The sequence below is a fragment of the Saccoglossus kowalevskii genome, chromosome 21 (assembly GCF_978046115.1).
Source record: "Saccoglossus kowalevskii chromosome 21, keSacKowa6.1, whole genome shotgun sequence".
In the NCBI taxonomy this organism is placed as follows: domain Eukaryota; kingdom Metazoa; phylum Hemichordata; class Enteropneusta; family Harrimaniidae; genus Saccoglossus; species Saccoglossus kowalevskii.
In genome coordinates, this window is record NC_140661.1 from 6,952,134 (window position 1) to 6,969,980 (window position 17,847).

At 38.5% G+C, this 17,847-nt stretch overlaps 1 protein-coding gene across 2 annotated transcripts in view; it reads left to right on the forward strand.

The window, feature by feature from the left end:
- Positions 1–17,847, forward strand: part of LOC102806410 (tyrosine-protein kinase Fer-like) — a 72,487-nt gene that overhangs the window by 32,704 nt on the left and 21,936 nt on the right. Inside the window, exons 4-11 of one of the 2 annotated variants that reach the window (XM_085494830.1) lie at positions 1,072–1,168; positions 2,518–2,710; positions 3,558–3,695; positions 13,245–13,367; positions 13,885–14,016; positions 14,830–15,013; positions 15,146–15,187; positions 17,713–17,829. In XM_085494830.1, the coding sequence (XP_085350956.1) occupies positions 1,072–1,168; positions 2,518–2,710; positions 3,558–3,695; positions 13,245–13,367; positions 13,885–14,016; positions 14,830–15,013; positions 15,146–15,187; positions 17,713–17,829 (1,026 nt within the window). The remainder of the gene's footprint in view (positions 1–1,071; positions 1,169–2,517; positions 2,711–3,557; positions 3,696–13,244; positions 13,368–13,884; positions 14,017–14,829; positions 15,014–15,145; positions 15,188–17,712; positions 17,830–17,847) is intronic. The other variant, XM_085494831.1, reaches the window with a different exon arrangement.

The following is a 17,847-nucleotide window of genomic DNA, read 5'->3' on the forward strand; positions in this document are numbered from 1 at the left end:
CAAAATAAGGCCTTTCACTCTTCCCCGACGCCTATTCAAGAGATTGTACGGTGTATTGTTTGTTTTGTGCATGTGTTGTGGACAAAAAATGACCACGCCCATTTAGTGATTGCAATATGTACGTAATAGAAACTGCACCCCGAACTTGAGCTTTTGATCCCAATTTTTAAATTGATACATTGTAATATAAACCGCGGTTTATAATAGGACTTTAACGGTAGTCTATAGCGTAAAACACTAACATGTAATGTTCTTTCATCAGGGACTTTTTGACCTAATTGGTACTCACTGGTCACATTAGTGAGGTTTTCTTTTTATCTAGATCACTGTACATTTAAAGCCAAGAGGCTGTCACCTGTGCATGTGCAAGTGTTGAGTCATAAATGATGATAACAACACATGCTAAAATGTAAAGGCTTATGGTTAGGCACTCATTTGTAAACAGCGACATGCTATGGTGGCCTACCACATGTCTATGTGACGACTCTACACTTTAATTTATTATTCAACTTTCAAAGGTGTTCCCTTTTAGCATGGTGATAATTCTATTACTCCTCCATGCTATAGACAGGATGTGTTCTAATGCAGTAGGGGATTGCTACAAAATGATCTGTGTCTTCCTTACATTTCACCTGCTTATTAAGAACAAGCTGTAGATTGGAATCCTCGCTCACAGAGTCAATTTAATAAATAAGTAAATTTTTTCATCATAAAAATATGGTCACGCAGTCCCACACCTAGAATATACTGTAAATTATTCAACTGTTTAATTTTTGCTGCTACAAAAATGTAAGAATTATAATGATTATCATGAATTTTCACTGCAATTTGAAGATTTTATCGCATTTTTTGAAGACATAATGTCACTTGCTCTGCGTCTTCGGACAATAGAAAAATGTTCACACCTACAGAATTTTGCGTTTTTCACTTGCTCATAAAATTCATGGAAATTTGTTTCTTATAAACCGGTTAACAAAAAAATTTGCTACCAACTGTCAGAAGATAGCAGTGGCATTTAAGTTTGGGAAGAATAATTGTCTAATATTTTGGTTACACTTCATTTATGTTTAGATGAAAGATGAAGTTACCGAAAATTTCATCAAATATCAGAAAATAGCGCGAGACGCCCGTGATACAAAAGCTAAATATGATGAGGCAGTGAGTAAAGGTAAGAATAATTTGTCTTTGTAGTTAGTGACATGTACTTAAAAAGAAATGGAATGCATTTTATATCAAAAGTGAAAATAAAGTTATCATCCATAATGAATAGTGAAATTTATCTTTGCTGATATGGAAATATTATGCAATCTGATTAGAAATATTTAATGTCATATTTGTCTCTGATAGGAGTGCACAGAAACCAAAAATTTATTGTATACTGGATTATTAGGTTATGGCTTAAATGCATTTTAACTATTAACTACTGTCATATATAATATAATTTATTGACAACTCAATCAACAAAGTTAACCATGTTCACTTCTTTTAATACTGTAAAATCTGTATTAGAAGCCACACAATCAAATCACAATTTCTCATATGTGTAGATGCTCTAATTGAAACCGCATCCCCTCTGTTGTATTGTACCATTTTAATAAAAACGCGACTTTTAATACAGATTTTATAGTACATGCTATGTCAAATATTGTGAGGTTATTATGAGAATACTGCAAAGTATGCACAAAGGCAGTACAGTGTTTGTATCGACCAACACAGAGTGAGGGTCAATGCATTCCCTTACTGCCCTAATAGTAAGTTACATTCCCTTACTGAGTACAGGGTCTCAGTGACAAGATTCTTTTTTCATGATGTGCTAGAAACAAAGAACAGTGTATGAATGTGACATACCCTGCTAAATGCATGTAAATAAGAATGTCATTCAAACATGACCGTACACCATTTTACCGGCGAGTAAATTCTTTTGCCTTCAGTGTCAGATGCATAATAATCATGATTAGACATTCAGGATTTTGTAGACATTGATTTTGTAGGGGAACTTTGACCTGATGCATCACCACAAGTATGTTTTGCATACTAAAATCTTACCTTTTATATGCTGTTGTTTGAAGGCTTTCAACAAATAATAAAGACTATACAATTTTAATGTAATATAAGTTTATTACGAGAATACCTCAAAGTGTACATGAAGGCAGTAGAGCTGGAGTATCGACCGACTCGCAGCAGAGGTCAATGCACGGCGTGCTGTCTGAGTGCATACTTTGAGGTAGAACCTTATTATTATTCATCTTTTCCTTCCAATGATACACTATGGGAATGCCGAAATTCAAAATGTTTAGAACAGAATCAGCGAACTTCTTTGTGTGGAGTCCGGTCAAACTCTGGTGTGCAGCCATGTTTGTTTTTATTATTGTACAACGCTTATGCGCGTAATCGTTCCATATTTGGAATTTGCATTTCCTAATATGGTAGGATGAAAATCCCCTGTAAATACCGCAAAATTACGACACGTAACTCGCTGTGACAGATGTATAATAATTGTTTTTATCTATATAATAGGTAAAAGTGATAAAGATTTGATGAAGTTAAAAGACAAATACAGGAAGAATACAGTAAGGCTACATAAAGTACACAATGATTATGTTGTATCAATTCATACAGCACAAACACATCAAGAACATTACAAAGAAGTTGTATTACCAAGGTTACTTGATGCACACCAACAAGCTGAAGAAAGTTATGTATCTCAAGTGTAAGTTGATTTCAAAGGTTGTAACAATGATTGAAGTTTAGGCATATTTGGCAGTCCTTCTAGCGAGTGCTTGGGTGAGAGGGTAGGTCTCCATCTGCAATTCTCTTTTTTCCCTTTCTCAAAAAGGGCACAGTATCTGATGAGTCTTTTTTTAACAGCAGTTATTGTAGTGGACAGGCAGTATCTTTCATGGCAATGTCATACCCAAGATTAGTGGTCATCAAAAGTGAAGCAAATGTGAAGGTGTCATCTGAGCACTGCTACCTATAATCGGATAAGCTGACATCTGAGCAATTCTTTCTGGCAATTGGTGATAGTACTTTTGTCCATTATACCTACTGATTAAGTATCATGCTATTATATTTCTTGTATTGCTTTATACATGTATGCATTGTCAGTCTTTTGAGTTTCTGACAACAGGCATTTATGGTTTAATTTCTGTGTGTCAGTGAATTTGGACCTGTACCTCGGACCAATTCTTGAGGTACCGGTATATGCATGTTCAATGAGTTTATTATCTGATTGAAGATGACTGACTTATGTTTATTTTTTGATCAGGAAATGCACTAAAATGGACTTTTCCTTGGCACACTTAGGCCTATTTGTTTCAAACTTGATATGAAAAGTGGGTGTCTGATATATCATCAAATCCAGGATTCTTGCTGACATCATTATGGTTTTTGAAATGCATACCGTAACAATCTTGCACCAGTGTTATCTCATTTTTAAACTCATTGAAGTTCTGAAATGTTAACCTTGTGCCATTCATGGCTTGTGTTTCATGTAAACTTATTGTAGAAAATGAATTTTGATTGTTAATATTAAGCATTTTTTTTTGTTATGACAGTAAACAACTGCTAACTCACTATGCTGGCCTGACAAATACTAGTAATCTAGATTATCAGAATATGAATGAAAACTTGCTGCAGGGCATTAGAAATATTCAACCGACAGAGGAATATGTTGCGTTTATTGATGCCAACAAGTAAGTAGTAATATTAATAATATGATCTGAACACTCAATGGGGTTTTGTGGCGACGGTTTATTAACATGAGATGGTGAGAGTTTGTTCATAAATACGACATGACGTGAGGGCACTATTCATAAACACTAGATGATGATGTGAGGGGACTGTTCATAAACACTAGATGGTGATGTGAGAGCACTGTTCATAAACACTAAATTGTGATGTGAGAGCACTGTTCATAAACACTAGATAGTGATGTGAGGGCACTATTCATAAACACTAGATGATGATGTGAGAAGACTTCATAAACACTAGATGACGATGTGAGAGCACTGTTTATAAACACTAGATGACGATGTGAGGGCACTGTTCATAAACACTAGATGATGATGTGAGGGGACTGTTCATAAACACTAGATGGTGATGTGAGAGCACTGTTCATAAACACTAAATTGTGATGTGAGAGCACTGTTTATAAACACTAGATGGCGATGTGAGGGCACTGTTCATAAACACTAGATGGTGATGTGAGAGCACTGTTCATAAACACTAGATGGCGATGTGAGGACACTGTTCATAAACACTAGATGACTATGTGAGGGCACTGTTCATAAACACTAGATGACGATGTGAGGGCACTGTTCATAAACACTAGAAGGTGATGTGAGGGCACTGTTCTTAAACACAAGATGGTGATGTGAGGGCACTGTTCATAAACACAAGATGATGATGTGAGGGCACTGTTCATAAACACAAGATAATGATGTGAGGGCACTGTTCATAAACACTAGATGATGATGTGAGGGCACTGTTCATAAACACTAGATGGTGATGTGAGGGCACTGTTCATAAATACTAGATGGCGATGTGAGGGCACTGTTCATAAATACTAGATGGCGATGTGAGGGCACTGTTCATAAATACTAGATGGCGATGTGAGGGCACTGTTCATAAACACAAGATGATGATGTGAGGGCACTGTTCATAAACACAAAATGATGATGTGAGGGCACTGTTCATAAACACAAGATGATGATGTGAGGGCACTGTTCATAAACACAAGATGATGATGTGAGGGCACTGTTCATAAACACTAGATGATGATGTGAGGGCACTGTTCATAAACACAAGATGATGATGTGAGGGCACTGTTCATAAACACTAGATGACGATTTGAGGGCACTTCATAAACACTAAATGGTGATGTGAGGGCACTGTTCATAAACACTAGATGGCGATGTGAGGGTACTGTTCATAAACAATAGATGACGATGTGAGGGCACTGTTCATAAACAGTAGATGGTGATGTGAGGGCACTGTTCATAAACAGTAGATGGTGATGTGAGGGCACTGTTCATAAACACTAGATGGCGATGTGAGGTCACTGTTCATAAACACAAGATGACGATGTGAGGGCACTGTTCATAAACACAAGATGATGATGTGAGGGCACTGTTCATAAACACTAGATGATGATGTGAGGTCACTGTTCATAAACACTAGATGACAATGTGAGGGCACTGTTCATAAACACTAGATGGCGATGTGAGGTCACTGTTCCTAAACACTAGATGACAATGTGAGGGCACTGTTCATAAACACTAGATGATGATGTGAGGGCACTGTTCATAAACAATAGATGACGATGTGAGGGCACTGTTCATAAACACAAGATGATGATGTGAGGGGACTGTTCATAAACACAAGATGATGATGTTGAGGGGACTGTTCATAAACACCAGATGATGATGTTGAGGGGACTGTTCATAAACACCAGATGATGATGTTGAGGGGACTGTTCATAAACACTAGATGATGATGTTGAGGGGACTGTTCATAAACACTATATGGTGATGTGAGGGCACTGTTCATAAACACAAGATGATGATGTGAGGGCACTGTTCATAAACACTAGATGATGATGTGAGGGCACTGTTCATAAACACAATATGATGATGTGAGGGCACTGTCCATAAACACTGTATGGTGATGTGAGGTCACTGTCCATAAACACTGTATGGTGATGTGAGGGCACTGTTCATAAACACTGTATGGTGATGTGAGGGCACTGTTCATAAAGACTGTATGGTGATGTGAGAGCACTGTTCATAAACACGAGATGGCGATGTGAGAGGACTGTTCATAAACACTAGATGGCGATGTGAGGGCACTGTTCATAAACACTAGATGGCGATGTGAGGGCACTGTTCATAAACACTAGATGATGATGTGAGGGCACTGTTCATAAACACTGTATGGTGATGTGAGGGCACTGTTCATGAAGACTGTATGGTGATGTGAGAGCACTGTTCATAAACACTAGATGGCGATGTGAGAGTACTGTTTATAAACACTAGATGGCGATGTGAGGGCACTGTTCATAAACACTAGATGGTGATGTGAGGTCACTGTTCATAAACACAAGATGGTGATGTGTGGGCACTGTTCATAAACACTAGATGGTGATGTGAGAGCACTGTTCATAAACACTAGATGGCGATGTGAGGACACTGTTCATAAACACTAGATGACTATGTGAGGGCGCTGTTCATAAACACTAGATGACGATGTGAGGGCACTGTTCATAAACACTAGATGACGATGTGAGGGCACTGTTCATAAACACTAGAAGGTGATGTGAGGGCACTGTTCATAAACACAAGATGGTGATGTGAGGGCACTGTTCATAAACACAAGATGATGATGTGAGGGCACTGTTCATAAACACAAGATGATGATGTGAGGGCACTGTTCATAAACACTAGATGATGATGTGAGGGCACTGTTCATAAACACTAGATGATGATGTGAGGGCACTGTTCATAAACACTAGATGGCGATGTGAGGGTACTGTTCATAAACAATAGATGACGATGTGAGGGCACTGTTCATAAACAGTAGATGGTGATGTGAGGGCACTGTTCATAAACACTAGATGGCGATGTGAGGTCACTGTTCATAAACACAAGATGACGATGTGAGGGCACTGTTCATAAACACTAGATGGTGATGTGAGGGCACTGTTCATAAATACTAGATGGCGATGTGAGGGCACTGTTCATAAATACTAGATGGCGATGTGAGGGCACTGTTCATAAACACTAGATGGTGATGTGAGGGCACTGTTCATAAACACAAGATGATGATGTGAGGGCACTGTTCATAAACACAAGATGATGATGTGAGTGCACTGTTCATAAACACAAGATGATGATGTGAGGGCACTGTTCATAAACACAAGATGATGATGTGAGGGCACTGTTCATAAACACTAGATGATGATGTGAGGGCACTGTTCATAAACACAAGATGATGATGTGAGGTCACTGTTCATAAACACAAGATGACGATGTGAGGGCACTGTTCATAAACACTAGATGGTGATGTGAGGGCACTGTTCATAAACACTAGATGGCGATGTGAGGGTACTGTTCATAAACAATAGATGACGATGTGAGGGCACTGTTCATAAACAGTAGATGGTGATGTGAGGGCACTGTTCATAAACACTAGATGGCGATGTGAGGTCACTGTTCATAAACACTAGATGACAATGTGAGGGCACTGTTCATAAACACTAGATGGCGATGTGAGGTCACTGTTCCTAAACACTAGATGACAATGTGAGGGCACTGTTCATAAACACAAGATGATGATGTTGAGGGGACTGTTCATAAACACCAGATGATGATGTTGAGGGGACTGTTCATAAACACCAGATGATGATGTTGAGGGGACTGTTCATAAACACTAGATGATGATGTTGAGGGGACTGTTCATAAACACTAGATGGTGATGTGAGGGCACTGTTCATAAACACAAGATGATGATGTGAGGGCACTGTTCATAAACACTAAATGGTGATGTGAGGGCACTGTTCATAAACACAATATGATGATGTGAGGGCACTGTCCATAAACACTGTATGGTGATGTGAGGTCACTGTCCATAAACACTGTATGGTGATGTGAGGGCACTGTTCATAAACACTGTATGGTGATGTGAGGGCACTGTTCATAAACACTGTATGGTGATGTGAGGGCACTGTTCATAAAGACTGTATGGTGATGTGAGAGCACTGTTCATAAACACTAGATGACGATGTGATTGCACTGTTCTTAAACACTAGATGGCGATGTGAGGGCACTGTTCATAAACACTGTATGGTGATGTGAGGGCACTGTTCATAAAGACTGTATGGTGATGTGAGAGCACTGTTCATAAACACTAGATGGCGATGTGAGAGTACTGTTCATAAACACTAGATGGTGATGTGAGAGCACTGTTCATAAACACTAGATGATGATGCGAGGGCACTGTTCATAAACACTGTATGGTGATGTGAGGGCACTGTTCATAAAGACTGTATGGTGATGTGAGAGCACTGTTCATAAACACTAGATGACGATGTGATTGCACTGTTCTTAAACACTAGATGGCGATGTGAGGGCACTGTTCATAAACACTGTATGGTGATGTGAGGGCACTGTTCATAAAGACTGTATGGTGATGTGAGAGCACTGTTCATAAACACTAGATGGTGATGTGAGAGTACTGTTCATAAACACTAGATGGCGATGTGAGAGTACTGTTCATAAACACTAGATGGCGATGTGAGGGCACTGTTCATAAACACTAGATGGCGATGTGAGGGCACTGTTCATAAACACTAGATGATGATGTGAGGTCACTGTTCATAAACACTAGATGGCGATGTGAGTGCACTGTTCATAAACACTAGATGGCGATGTGAGTGCACTGTTCATAAACACTAGATGGCGATGTGAGTGCACTGTTCATAAACACTAGATGGTGATGTGAGGTCACTGTTCATAAACACAAGATGATGATGTGAGGGCACTGTTCATAAACACTGTATGGTGATGTGAGGGCACTGTTCATAAACACTGTATGGTGATGTGAGAGCACTGTTCATAAACACTAGATGGCGATGTGAGAGTACTGTTCATAAACACTAGATGGTGATGTGAGAGCACTGTTCATAAACACTAGATGATGATGCGAGGGCACTGTTCATAAACACTGTATGGTGATGTGAGGGCACTGTTCATAAAGACTGTATGGTGATGTGAGAGCACTGTTCATAAACACTAGATGGCGATGTGAGGGCACTGTTCATAAACACTAGATGGCGATGTGAGGGCACTGTTCATAAACACTAGATGGCGATGTGAGTGCACTGTTCATAAACACTAGATGGCGATGTGAGGGCACTGTTCATAAACACTAGATGGCGATGTGAGGGCACTGTTCATAAACACTAGATGGCGATGTGAGTGCACTGTTCATAAACACTAGATGGTGATGTGAGGGCACTGTTCATAAACACTAGATGGCGATGTGAGTGCACTGTTCATAAACACTAGATGGCGATGTGAGTGCACTGTTCATAAACACTAGTTGGTGATGTGAGGGCACTGTTCATAAACACTAGATGGTGATGTGAGGGCACTGTTCATAAACACTAGATGGCGATGTGAGTGCACTGTTCATAAACACTAGATGGTGATGTGAGGGCACTATTCATAAACACAAGATGACGATGTGAGGGCACTGTTCGTAAACACTAGATGACGATGTGAGGGCACTGTTCATAAACACTAGATGGAGATGTGAGGGCACTGTTCGTAAACACTAGATGGCGATGTGAGAGCACTGTTCATAAACACGAGATGATGATGTGAGGTCACTGTTCATAAACACTAGATGGCGATGTGAGTGCACTGTTCATAAACACTAGATGGCGATGTGAGTGCACTGTTCATAAACACTAGATGGCGATGTCAGTGCTCTGTTCATAAACACAAGATGATGATGTGAGTGCACTGTTCATAAACACTAGATGGCGATGTGAGTGCACTGTTCATAAACACTAGATGGCGATGTGAGGGCACTGTTCATAAACACTAGATGGTGATGTGAGGGCACTGTTCATAAACACTAGATGGTGATGTGAGGGCACTGTTCATAAACACTAGATGGTGATGTGAGGGCACTGTTCATAAACACTAGATGGTGATGTGAGGGCACTGTTCATAAACACTAGATGGTGATGTGAGGGCACTGTTCATAAACACTAGATGACAATGTGAGGGCACTGTTCATAAACACAAGATGACGATGTGAGGGCACTGTTCATAAACACTAGATGACGATGTGAGGGCACTGTTCATAAACACTAGATGGCGATGTGAGGACACTGTTCATAAACACTAGATGGTGATGTGAGGGCACTGTTCATAAACACAAGATGACAATGTGAGGGCACTGTTCATAAACACAAGATGACAATGTGAGGGCACTGTTCATAAACACTGAATGGTGATGTGAGAGCTCTGTTCATAAAAACTAGATGACGATGTGAGGGCACTGTTCATAAAAACTAGATGACGATGTGAGGGCACTGTTCATAAACACTAGATGGAGATGTGAGGGCACTGTTCATAAACACTAGATGACGATGTGAGGGCACTGTTCATAAACACTAGATGACGATGTGAGGGCACTGTTCATAAACACTAGATGGCGATGTGAGGACACTGTTCATAAACACTAGATGGTGATGTGAGGACACTGTTCATAAACACTAGATGGTGATGTGAGGGCACTGTTCATAAACACAAGATGACAATGTGAGGGCACTGTTCATAAACACAAGATGACAATGTGAGGGCACTGTTCATAAACACTGAATGGTGATGTGAGAGCTCTGTTCATAAAAACTAGATGACGATGTGAGAGCTCTGTTCATAAAAACTAGATGACGATGTGAGAGCACTGTTCATAAACACTAGATGACGATGTGAGGGCACTGTTCATAAACACTAGATGGAGATGTGAGGGCACTGTTCATAAACACTAGATGACGATGTGATTGCACTGTTCTTAAACACAAGATGATGATGTGAGGGCACTGTTCTTAAACACAAGATGACGATGTGAGGGCACTGTTCATAAACACAAGATGACGATGTTAGGGCACTGTTCATAAACACTAGATGACGATGTGAGGGCACTGTTCATAAACACTAGATGACGATGTGAGGGCACTGTTCATAAACACTATATGGCGATGTGAGGTCAATGTTCATAAACACTAGATGGTGATGTGAGGGCACTGTTCATAAACACTAGATGGTGATGTGAGGGCACTGTTCAGAAACACTAGATGGCGATGTGAGGGCACTGATCATAAACACTAGATGAGGATGTGAGGGCACTGTTCATAAACACTAGATGGTGATGTGAGGGCACTGTTCATAAACACTAGATGGCAATGTGAGGGCACTGTTCATAAACACTAGATGGCAATGTGAGGGCACTCTTCCTAAACACTAGATGACGATGTGAGGGCACTGTTCATAAACACTAGATGACGATGTGAGGGCACTGTTCATAAACACTAGATGGCAATGTGAGGGCACTGTTCATAAACACTAGATGGTGATGTGAGGGCACTGTTCATAAACACTAGATGGCGATGTGAGGACACTGTTTTTAAACACTAGATGGCAATGTGAGGACACTGTTTTTAAACACTAGATGGTGATGTGAGGGCACTGTTCATAAATACTAGATGGCGATGTGAGGGCACTGTTCATAAATACTAGATGGTGATGTGAGGGCACTGTTCATAAACACAAGATGACAATGTGAGGGCACTGTTCATAAACACAAGATGACAATGTGAGGGCACTGTTCATAAACACTGAATGGTGATGTGAGAGCTCTGTTCATAAAAACTAGATGACGATGTGAGGGCACTGTTCATAAAAACTAGATGACGATGTGAGGGCACTGTTCATAAACACTAGATGGAGATGTGAGGGCACTGTTCATAAACACTAGATGACGATGTGAGGGCACTGTTCATAAACACTAGATGACGATGTGAGGGCACTGTTCATAAACACTAGATGGCGATGTGAGGACACTGTTCATAAACACTAGATGGTGATGTGAGGACACTGTTCATAAACACTAGATGGTGATGTGAGGGCACTGTTCATAAACACAAGATGACAATGTGAGGGCACTGTTCATAAACACAAGATGACAATGTGAGGGCACTGTTCATAAACACTGAATGGTGATGTGAGAGCTCTGTTCATAAAAACTAGATGACGATGTGAGAGCTCTGTTCATAAAAACTAGATGACGATGTGAGAGCACTGTTCATAAACACTAGATGACGATGTGAGGGCACTGTTCATAAACACTAGATGGAGATGTGAGGGCACTGTTCATAAACACTAGATGACGATGTGATTGCACTGTTCTTAAACACAAGATGATGATGTGAGGGCACTGTTCTTAAACACAAGATGACGATGTGAGGGCACTGTTCATAAACACAAGATGACGATGTTAGGGCACTGTTCATAAACACTAGATGACGATGTGAGGGCACTGTTCATAAACACTAGATGACGATGTGAGGGCACTGTTCATAAACACTATATGGCGATGTGAGGTCAATGTTCATAAACACTAGATGGTGATGTGAGGGCACTGTTCATAAACACTAGATGGTGATGTGAGGGCACTGTTCAGAAACACTAGATGGCGATGTGAGGGCACTGATCATAAACACTAGATGAGGATGTGAGGGCACTGTTCATAAACACTAGATGGTGATGTGAGGGCACTGTTCATAAACACTAGATGGCAATGTGAGGGCACTGTTCATAAACACTAGATGGCAATGTGAGGGCACTCTTCCTAAACACTAGATGACGATGTGAGGGCACTGTTCATAAACACTAGATGACGATGTGAGGGCACTGTTCATAAACACTAGATGGCAATGTGAGGGCACTGTTCATAAACACTAGATGGTGATGTGAGGGCACTGTTCATAAACACTAGATGGCGATGTGAGGACACTGTTTTTAAACACTAGATGGCAATGTGAGGACACTGTTTTTAAACACTAGATGGTGATGTGAGGGCACTGTTCATAAATACTAGATGGCGATGTGAGGGCACTGTTCATAAATACTAGATGGCGATGTGAGGGCACTGTTCATAAACACTAGATGGTGATGTGAGGGCACTGTTCATAAACACAAGATGATGATGTGAGGGCACTGTTCTTAAACACTAGATGACGATGTGAGGGCACTGTTCATGAACACTAGATGACTATGTGAGGGCACTGTTCATAAACACTAGATGACTATGTGAGGGCACTGTTCCTAAACACTGAATGGTGATGCGAGGGCACTGTTCCTAAACACTAGATGACGATGTGAGGGGACTGTTCGTAAACACTAGAGAGTGATGGGAGTAGACTGTTTGTGGATACTAGAGAATAATAAGAGAGTACCGTTAATGAACAATACATGGTGATGTGAGAGCATTTTCGTCAGCAATCACATTTAACAGTAACTCATCCAATCCAATCATATCCAATACTGGCTTACATTGTGTCAATCTTGTGTTAGCAAATGTATACCAATCTTTAGTACACATGATGGAACAGACAATGATTAACACATTATTTCAGATCAGATTAAATGTCCTTTTGTATTTATTAATTACAGGGGTGCAGAGGAATGGGTAAATATTGAGTTTGATCATCGAGTAAATGATGATTACACAGATGCATACCTGAAAACCAGTGATATTGCCATGGATAATCTGACATATGAAGACATCACACACAAGTCAGTGTTTTACCTCGAAAAGAAAAGGGTTCCTTAAGCCACCACCCCCATACTTAACTTAAACCCTGACCCTAACACTTTCGCTCTAATGTGATTGTATATTCCCTCCAGATAATTTTACATGTCAGGAAAAGAGGTGTATGCAATTACAATTGGGAGAAGACACTAGAGGTGCAGGGTTATGATTAGAATTACAATTATGGGCGAGGTGCCCAAAGGAACTCTATTCTCGAACTATATCTAGGGTTTTAACAGAAACATTGGGCTTGTGTGGGTGGGTGGGTGGGTTTGGCGTGGTGGTGTTGTGTAGCTGGTAAGGAGGGGTAATGCACTAATTGTGTTTAGAATGAAATAGAAGTAAGCAAATAATCTCGCCCACCAATTGCATGTTTTTGTTTTTCCTTAATTTTTATCAGATTTTCAGTATTTTGTCTTTACTGGTAATATGGTTCATGAAAATGTACATGGAAGTGAAGCAATATTACTGTATTTTCCAATTATTTACCTACAATAACAGGTGTACTGAAGTTTCTGAACTGCTCGAGAAGTGTAAAGAAGATATTAAGAAAAAAGAAGACGCATTAGCGGTTCTGGATGTTGAGATTAAATCTATAAGTCCCACAGAAGCACAAGATTCAATGATACAAGAGTGAGTAATATCTGATCTGCACCATACTGGTCAGCACACGGCTCTCTGAATATGCGACAAAGGCTATTGTTTAAGATACATTTTTGACCAACAGTCGTATTTGTGACCAATGGGTCACAATAAAAAGATTAGCACATAACAGAACTTGACAGTACTGATAAAAGTCACATATAATTGTGCCTCTACTAAGCATATTGTGTTTTCATCTCAGTTTGATTGACCATTCTATGAACAAACTCGTCTCTGAAATTCACTACCTTGCATTATAATGGAAGGCAAGACATTGATAAATAAATAATTGAAAGATGTGTTTACCATTGTGTTATAATTCTGTGACAGGATTTGTTAAATTTAGAAATAAACTTGGTCATGGCACTGTCAAGAATACCAGCCACTCAATTCAATCGTTTGTTCAATTGATGGAATTATTCTCCAGTGTAGTAAGCTCCATTGTGGTTTGGGCTTCATGTCTCATTCATAAAATAAAAATCTGACTTCAATTTTGATCCAACTGTCCAAAGTTTAATTATTCCACACTATAAATGCTCCATTACATTGAAAAATAGAAAAAGAACTGATTCCCAATATGTGGGTGCGTAATCCACAGATTTATCTCGGGATGTCGAGAGTTTTCAGAGTAAAATATTGTACAATTATTATGTGCTATCCGCTAAAAATATTTTTGTGAAATTCTTGTATATTTTACTAGTGAACATGTTTGCTCTGTCACTGTATACAGAGAGAAATAAATGTATTGTCACAAACAATTATCTCCACTCTGACAATAAAGTTTATCATCCCATTTTTCCTCAGGCTTTTATCAAAGCAGAGGGAATACCGAGAATGTTTTAAGAGTATTGGGCTGTTGCAGTGTGATGAAGCTAAGCTATCAGTGCAGTTAGAATTATTCCATCAAAAAATAACAGAACTTGGGGATGCTACTCCTCATTCTGGCATTGATTTTAACACTTCTGAAGTTGACTTGACTAAAAATAAGGTAAGTAGTTATATGAATCATTAAATGGTCTTACTTTGGACAATTTATTGTAATTCTAATCACAGAATACTAACACCATTAATCAGCAGTGTTGCAAATTTAATTCATCTGTTCTTTTTGAAAATATAACAGAAAAAAGATGGAAGAAAATCACAATTAAAAGCTGCAAGCACGGTAACAGTGCCCATTTTGTTTATATATGCAAATTTGATGGTTTAAAATTCATGGCATATTCATCATCATCATATCATAATAATGTCATAATAATATTACCGTATTTATTAGAATTTAGGCATCTTACAAGACTGGAAGGCTTTTATTTGGTTCTAAAATAAGCACTACATACAGTTTTCAAAATTTCACAGTCCACATCAAAATAAATTTATCTGTATTACCATATAACAATTTTAATTTTGCTGGTATCAAAAAGTCTTGACTAACACAGTCCAAAATTTTCTGAATAAAACTTAAAAGCAACTAACGCAATGCTGAAATTTTTTCCACTAGTGCAAAACTGCTGTTCGGTCCGAATGAGCCCCTCCAGTAAAATGGTAACATTTCAAAAGTGATGCCTATAGTATTTACGGTAATTTTAGTATAAATAAATAAATATCATATAAATATTATGAAGGCATGTATAAATTTATAACCTCACCCTATTTTCATTTTAATATGCAATAAGCCATAATATGCAGTAATGTACATAAGAACACTGAATTCAGTTCATTCTATTTCTCCATCAAAGATTTTCACTGTGTTCAATGTTCTCCTGCTGAAACAGTTGACCCAAATGACAAGACTTGCAATTTTTTCTTTCAATCTTTGATGCCAAACATGCCATTGTTCATGTTCTTGGCAACAGGTCAATGTTCTTGGCAACAAAGATTAGTGTTTTTGGCAATAGAGATCAATGTTTATAGTGACTGAGATCAATGTTTATAGTGACAGAGATCAATGTTATAGTGACAGAGATCAATGTTTATAGTGACAGAGATCAATGTTTATAGTGACAGAGATCAATGTTTATAGTGACAGAGATCAATGTTTATAGTGACAGAGATCAATGTTTATAGTGACAGAGATCAATGTTTATAGTGACAGAGATCAATGTTTATAGTGACAGAGGTCAATGTTTATAGTGACAGAGGTCAATGTTTATAGTGACAGAGGTCAATGTTTATAGTGACAGAGATCAATGTTTATAGTGACAGAGATCAATGTTTATAGTGACAGAGATCAATGTTTATAGTGACAGAGATCAATGTTTATAGTGACAGAGATCAATGTTTATAGTGACAGAGGTCAATGTTTATAGTGACTGAGGTCAATGTTTATAGTGACAGAGATCAATGTTTATAGTGACAGATCAAAGTTTATAGTGACAGAGATCAATGTTTATAGTGACAGAGATCAAAGTTTATAGTGACAGAGATCAATGTTTATAGTGACAGAGATCGATGTTTATAGTGACTGAGGTCAATGTTTATAGTGACTGAGGTCAATGTTTATAGTGACAGAGGTCAATGTTTATAGTGACAGAGGTCAATGTTTATAGTGACAGGTCAATGTTTATAGTGACAGAGATCAATGTTTATAGTGACAGAGATCAATGTTTATAGTGACTGAGATCAATGTTTATAGTGCCTGAGATCAATTGAGATCCATTTTTATAGTGACTGAGATCAATGTTTATAGTGACTGAGATCAATGTTTATAGTGCCTGAGATTAATTGTGATCAATGTTTATAGTGCCTGAGATTAATTGTGATCAATGTTTATAGTGCCTGAGATTAATTGAGATCAATGTTTATAGTGACTGAGATCAATTGAGATCAATGTTTATAGTGACTGAGATCAATGTTTATTGTGACTGAGATCAATTGAGATCAATGTTTATAGTGACTGAGATCAATTGAGATCAATGTTTATAGTGACTGAGATCAATTGAGATCAATGTTTATAGTGCCTGAGATTAATTGAGATCAATGTTTATAGTGCCTGAGATCAATTGAGATCAATGTTTATAGTGACAGAGGTCAATGTTATAGTGACTGAGATCAATGTTTATAGTGCCTGAGATCAATTGAGATCAATGTTTATAGTGCCTGAGATTAATTGAGATCAATGTTTATAGTGACTGAGATCAATGTTTCATGGCAACTAAGGCCAATGTAATTGTTGCACGGCACCATTTAATGTTTGTTACTTGTGTTCTTTAATATGCACAGACAAATGTACATGTAATAATAATAATAATTTTTATTGAAACCATATCCCAGAGTGGGATCTTAGTTGAAAATACAATAAAGTAACACAACAAAAACAAAAGACAATCTCAGACATTTAAATTTAAAGAAAAAAATTAAATTGTTTGGTGATTGGTTGAAGCATCTGGCATTTTAGGATTTTTTCTTGTCGTTATTTGAAACAAGTGTGGATGAATTTTCCTAGCTCAATGATTGTTTTGTCATTTTTACTATTTAGTATATCTGTAAGGTGTTCATCATCCGTCCTCAAGGTGCTTTTATTGTATTTAATATTCTTGATCATTTATGTAATTCATGCATGAGGCCACAATGCATCATCCTTTAAATCATCCACTGATAGCCAAAATGGGGGGGGGGGGGGTTCGGCAGGAGATGTATTAATTGTTAAATCCTAATCAAGCTCTGTTCCCTTCTATGCATATTTGATTTCAGAATGACAGTATGGACAAAGGCAAAAAACTAAAGAAACCCAAGACTCTATTTAAGAAAAACAAAAGCAATGTGAGTGAAGTACATATCCCAGAGGAAGAAGGAGAAGAATATTCTGAGGTAGAAACTTCTACTACA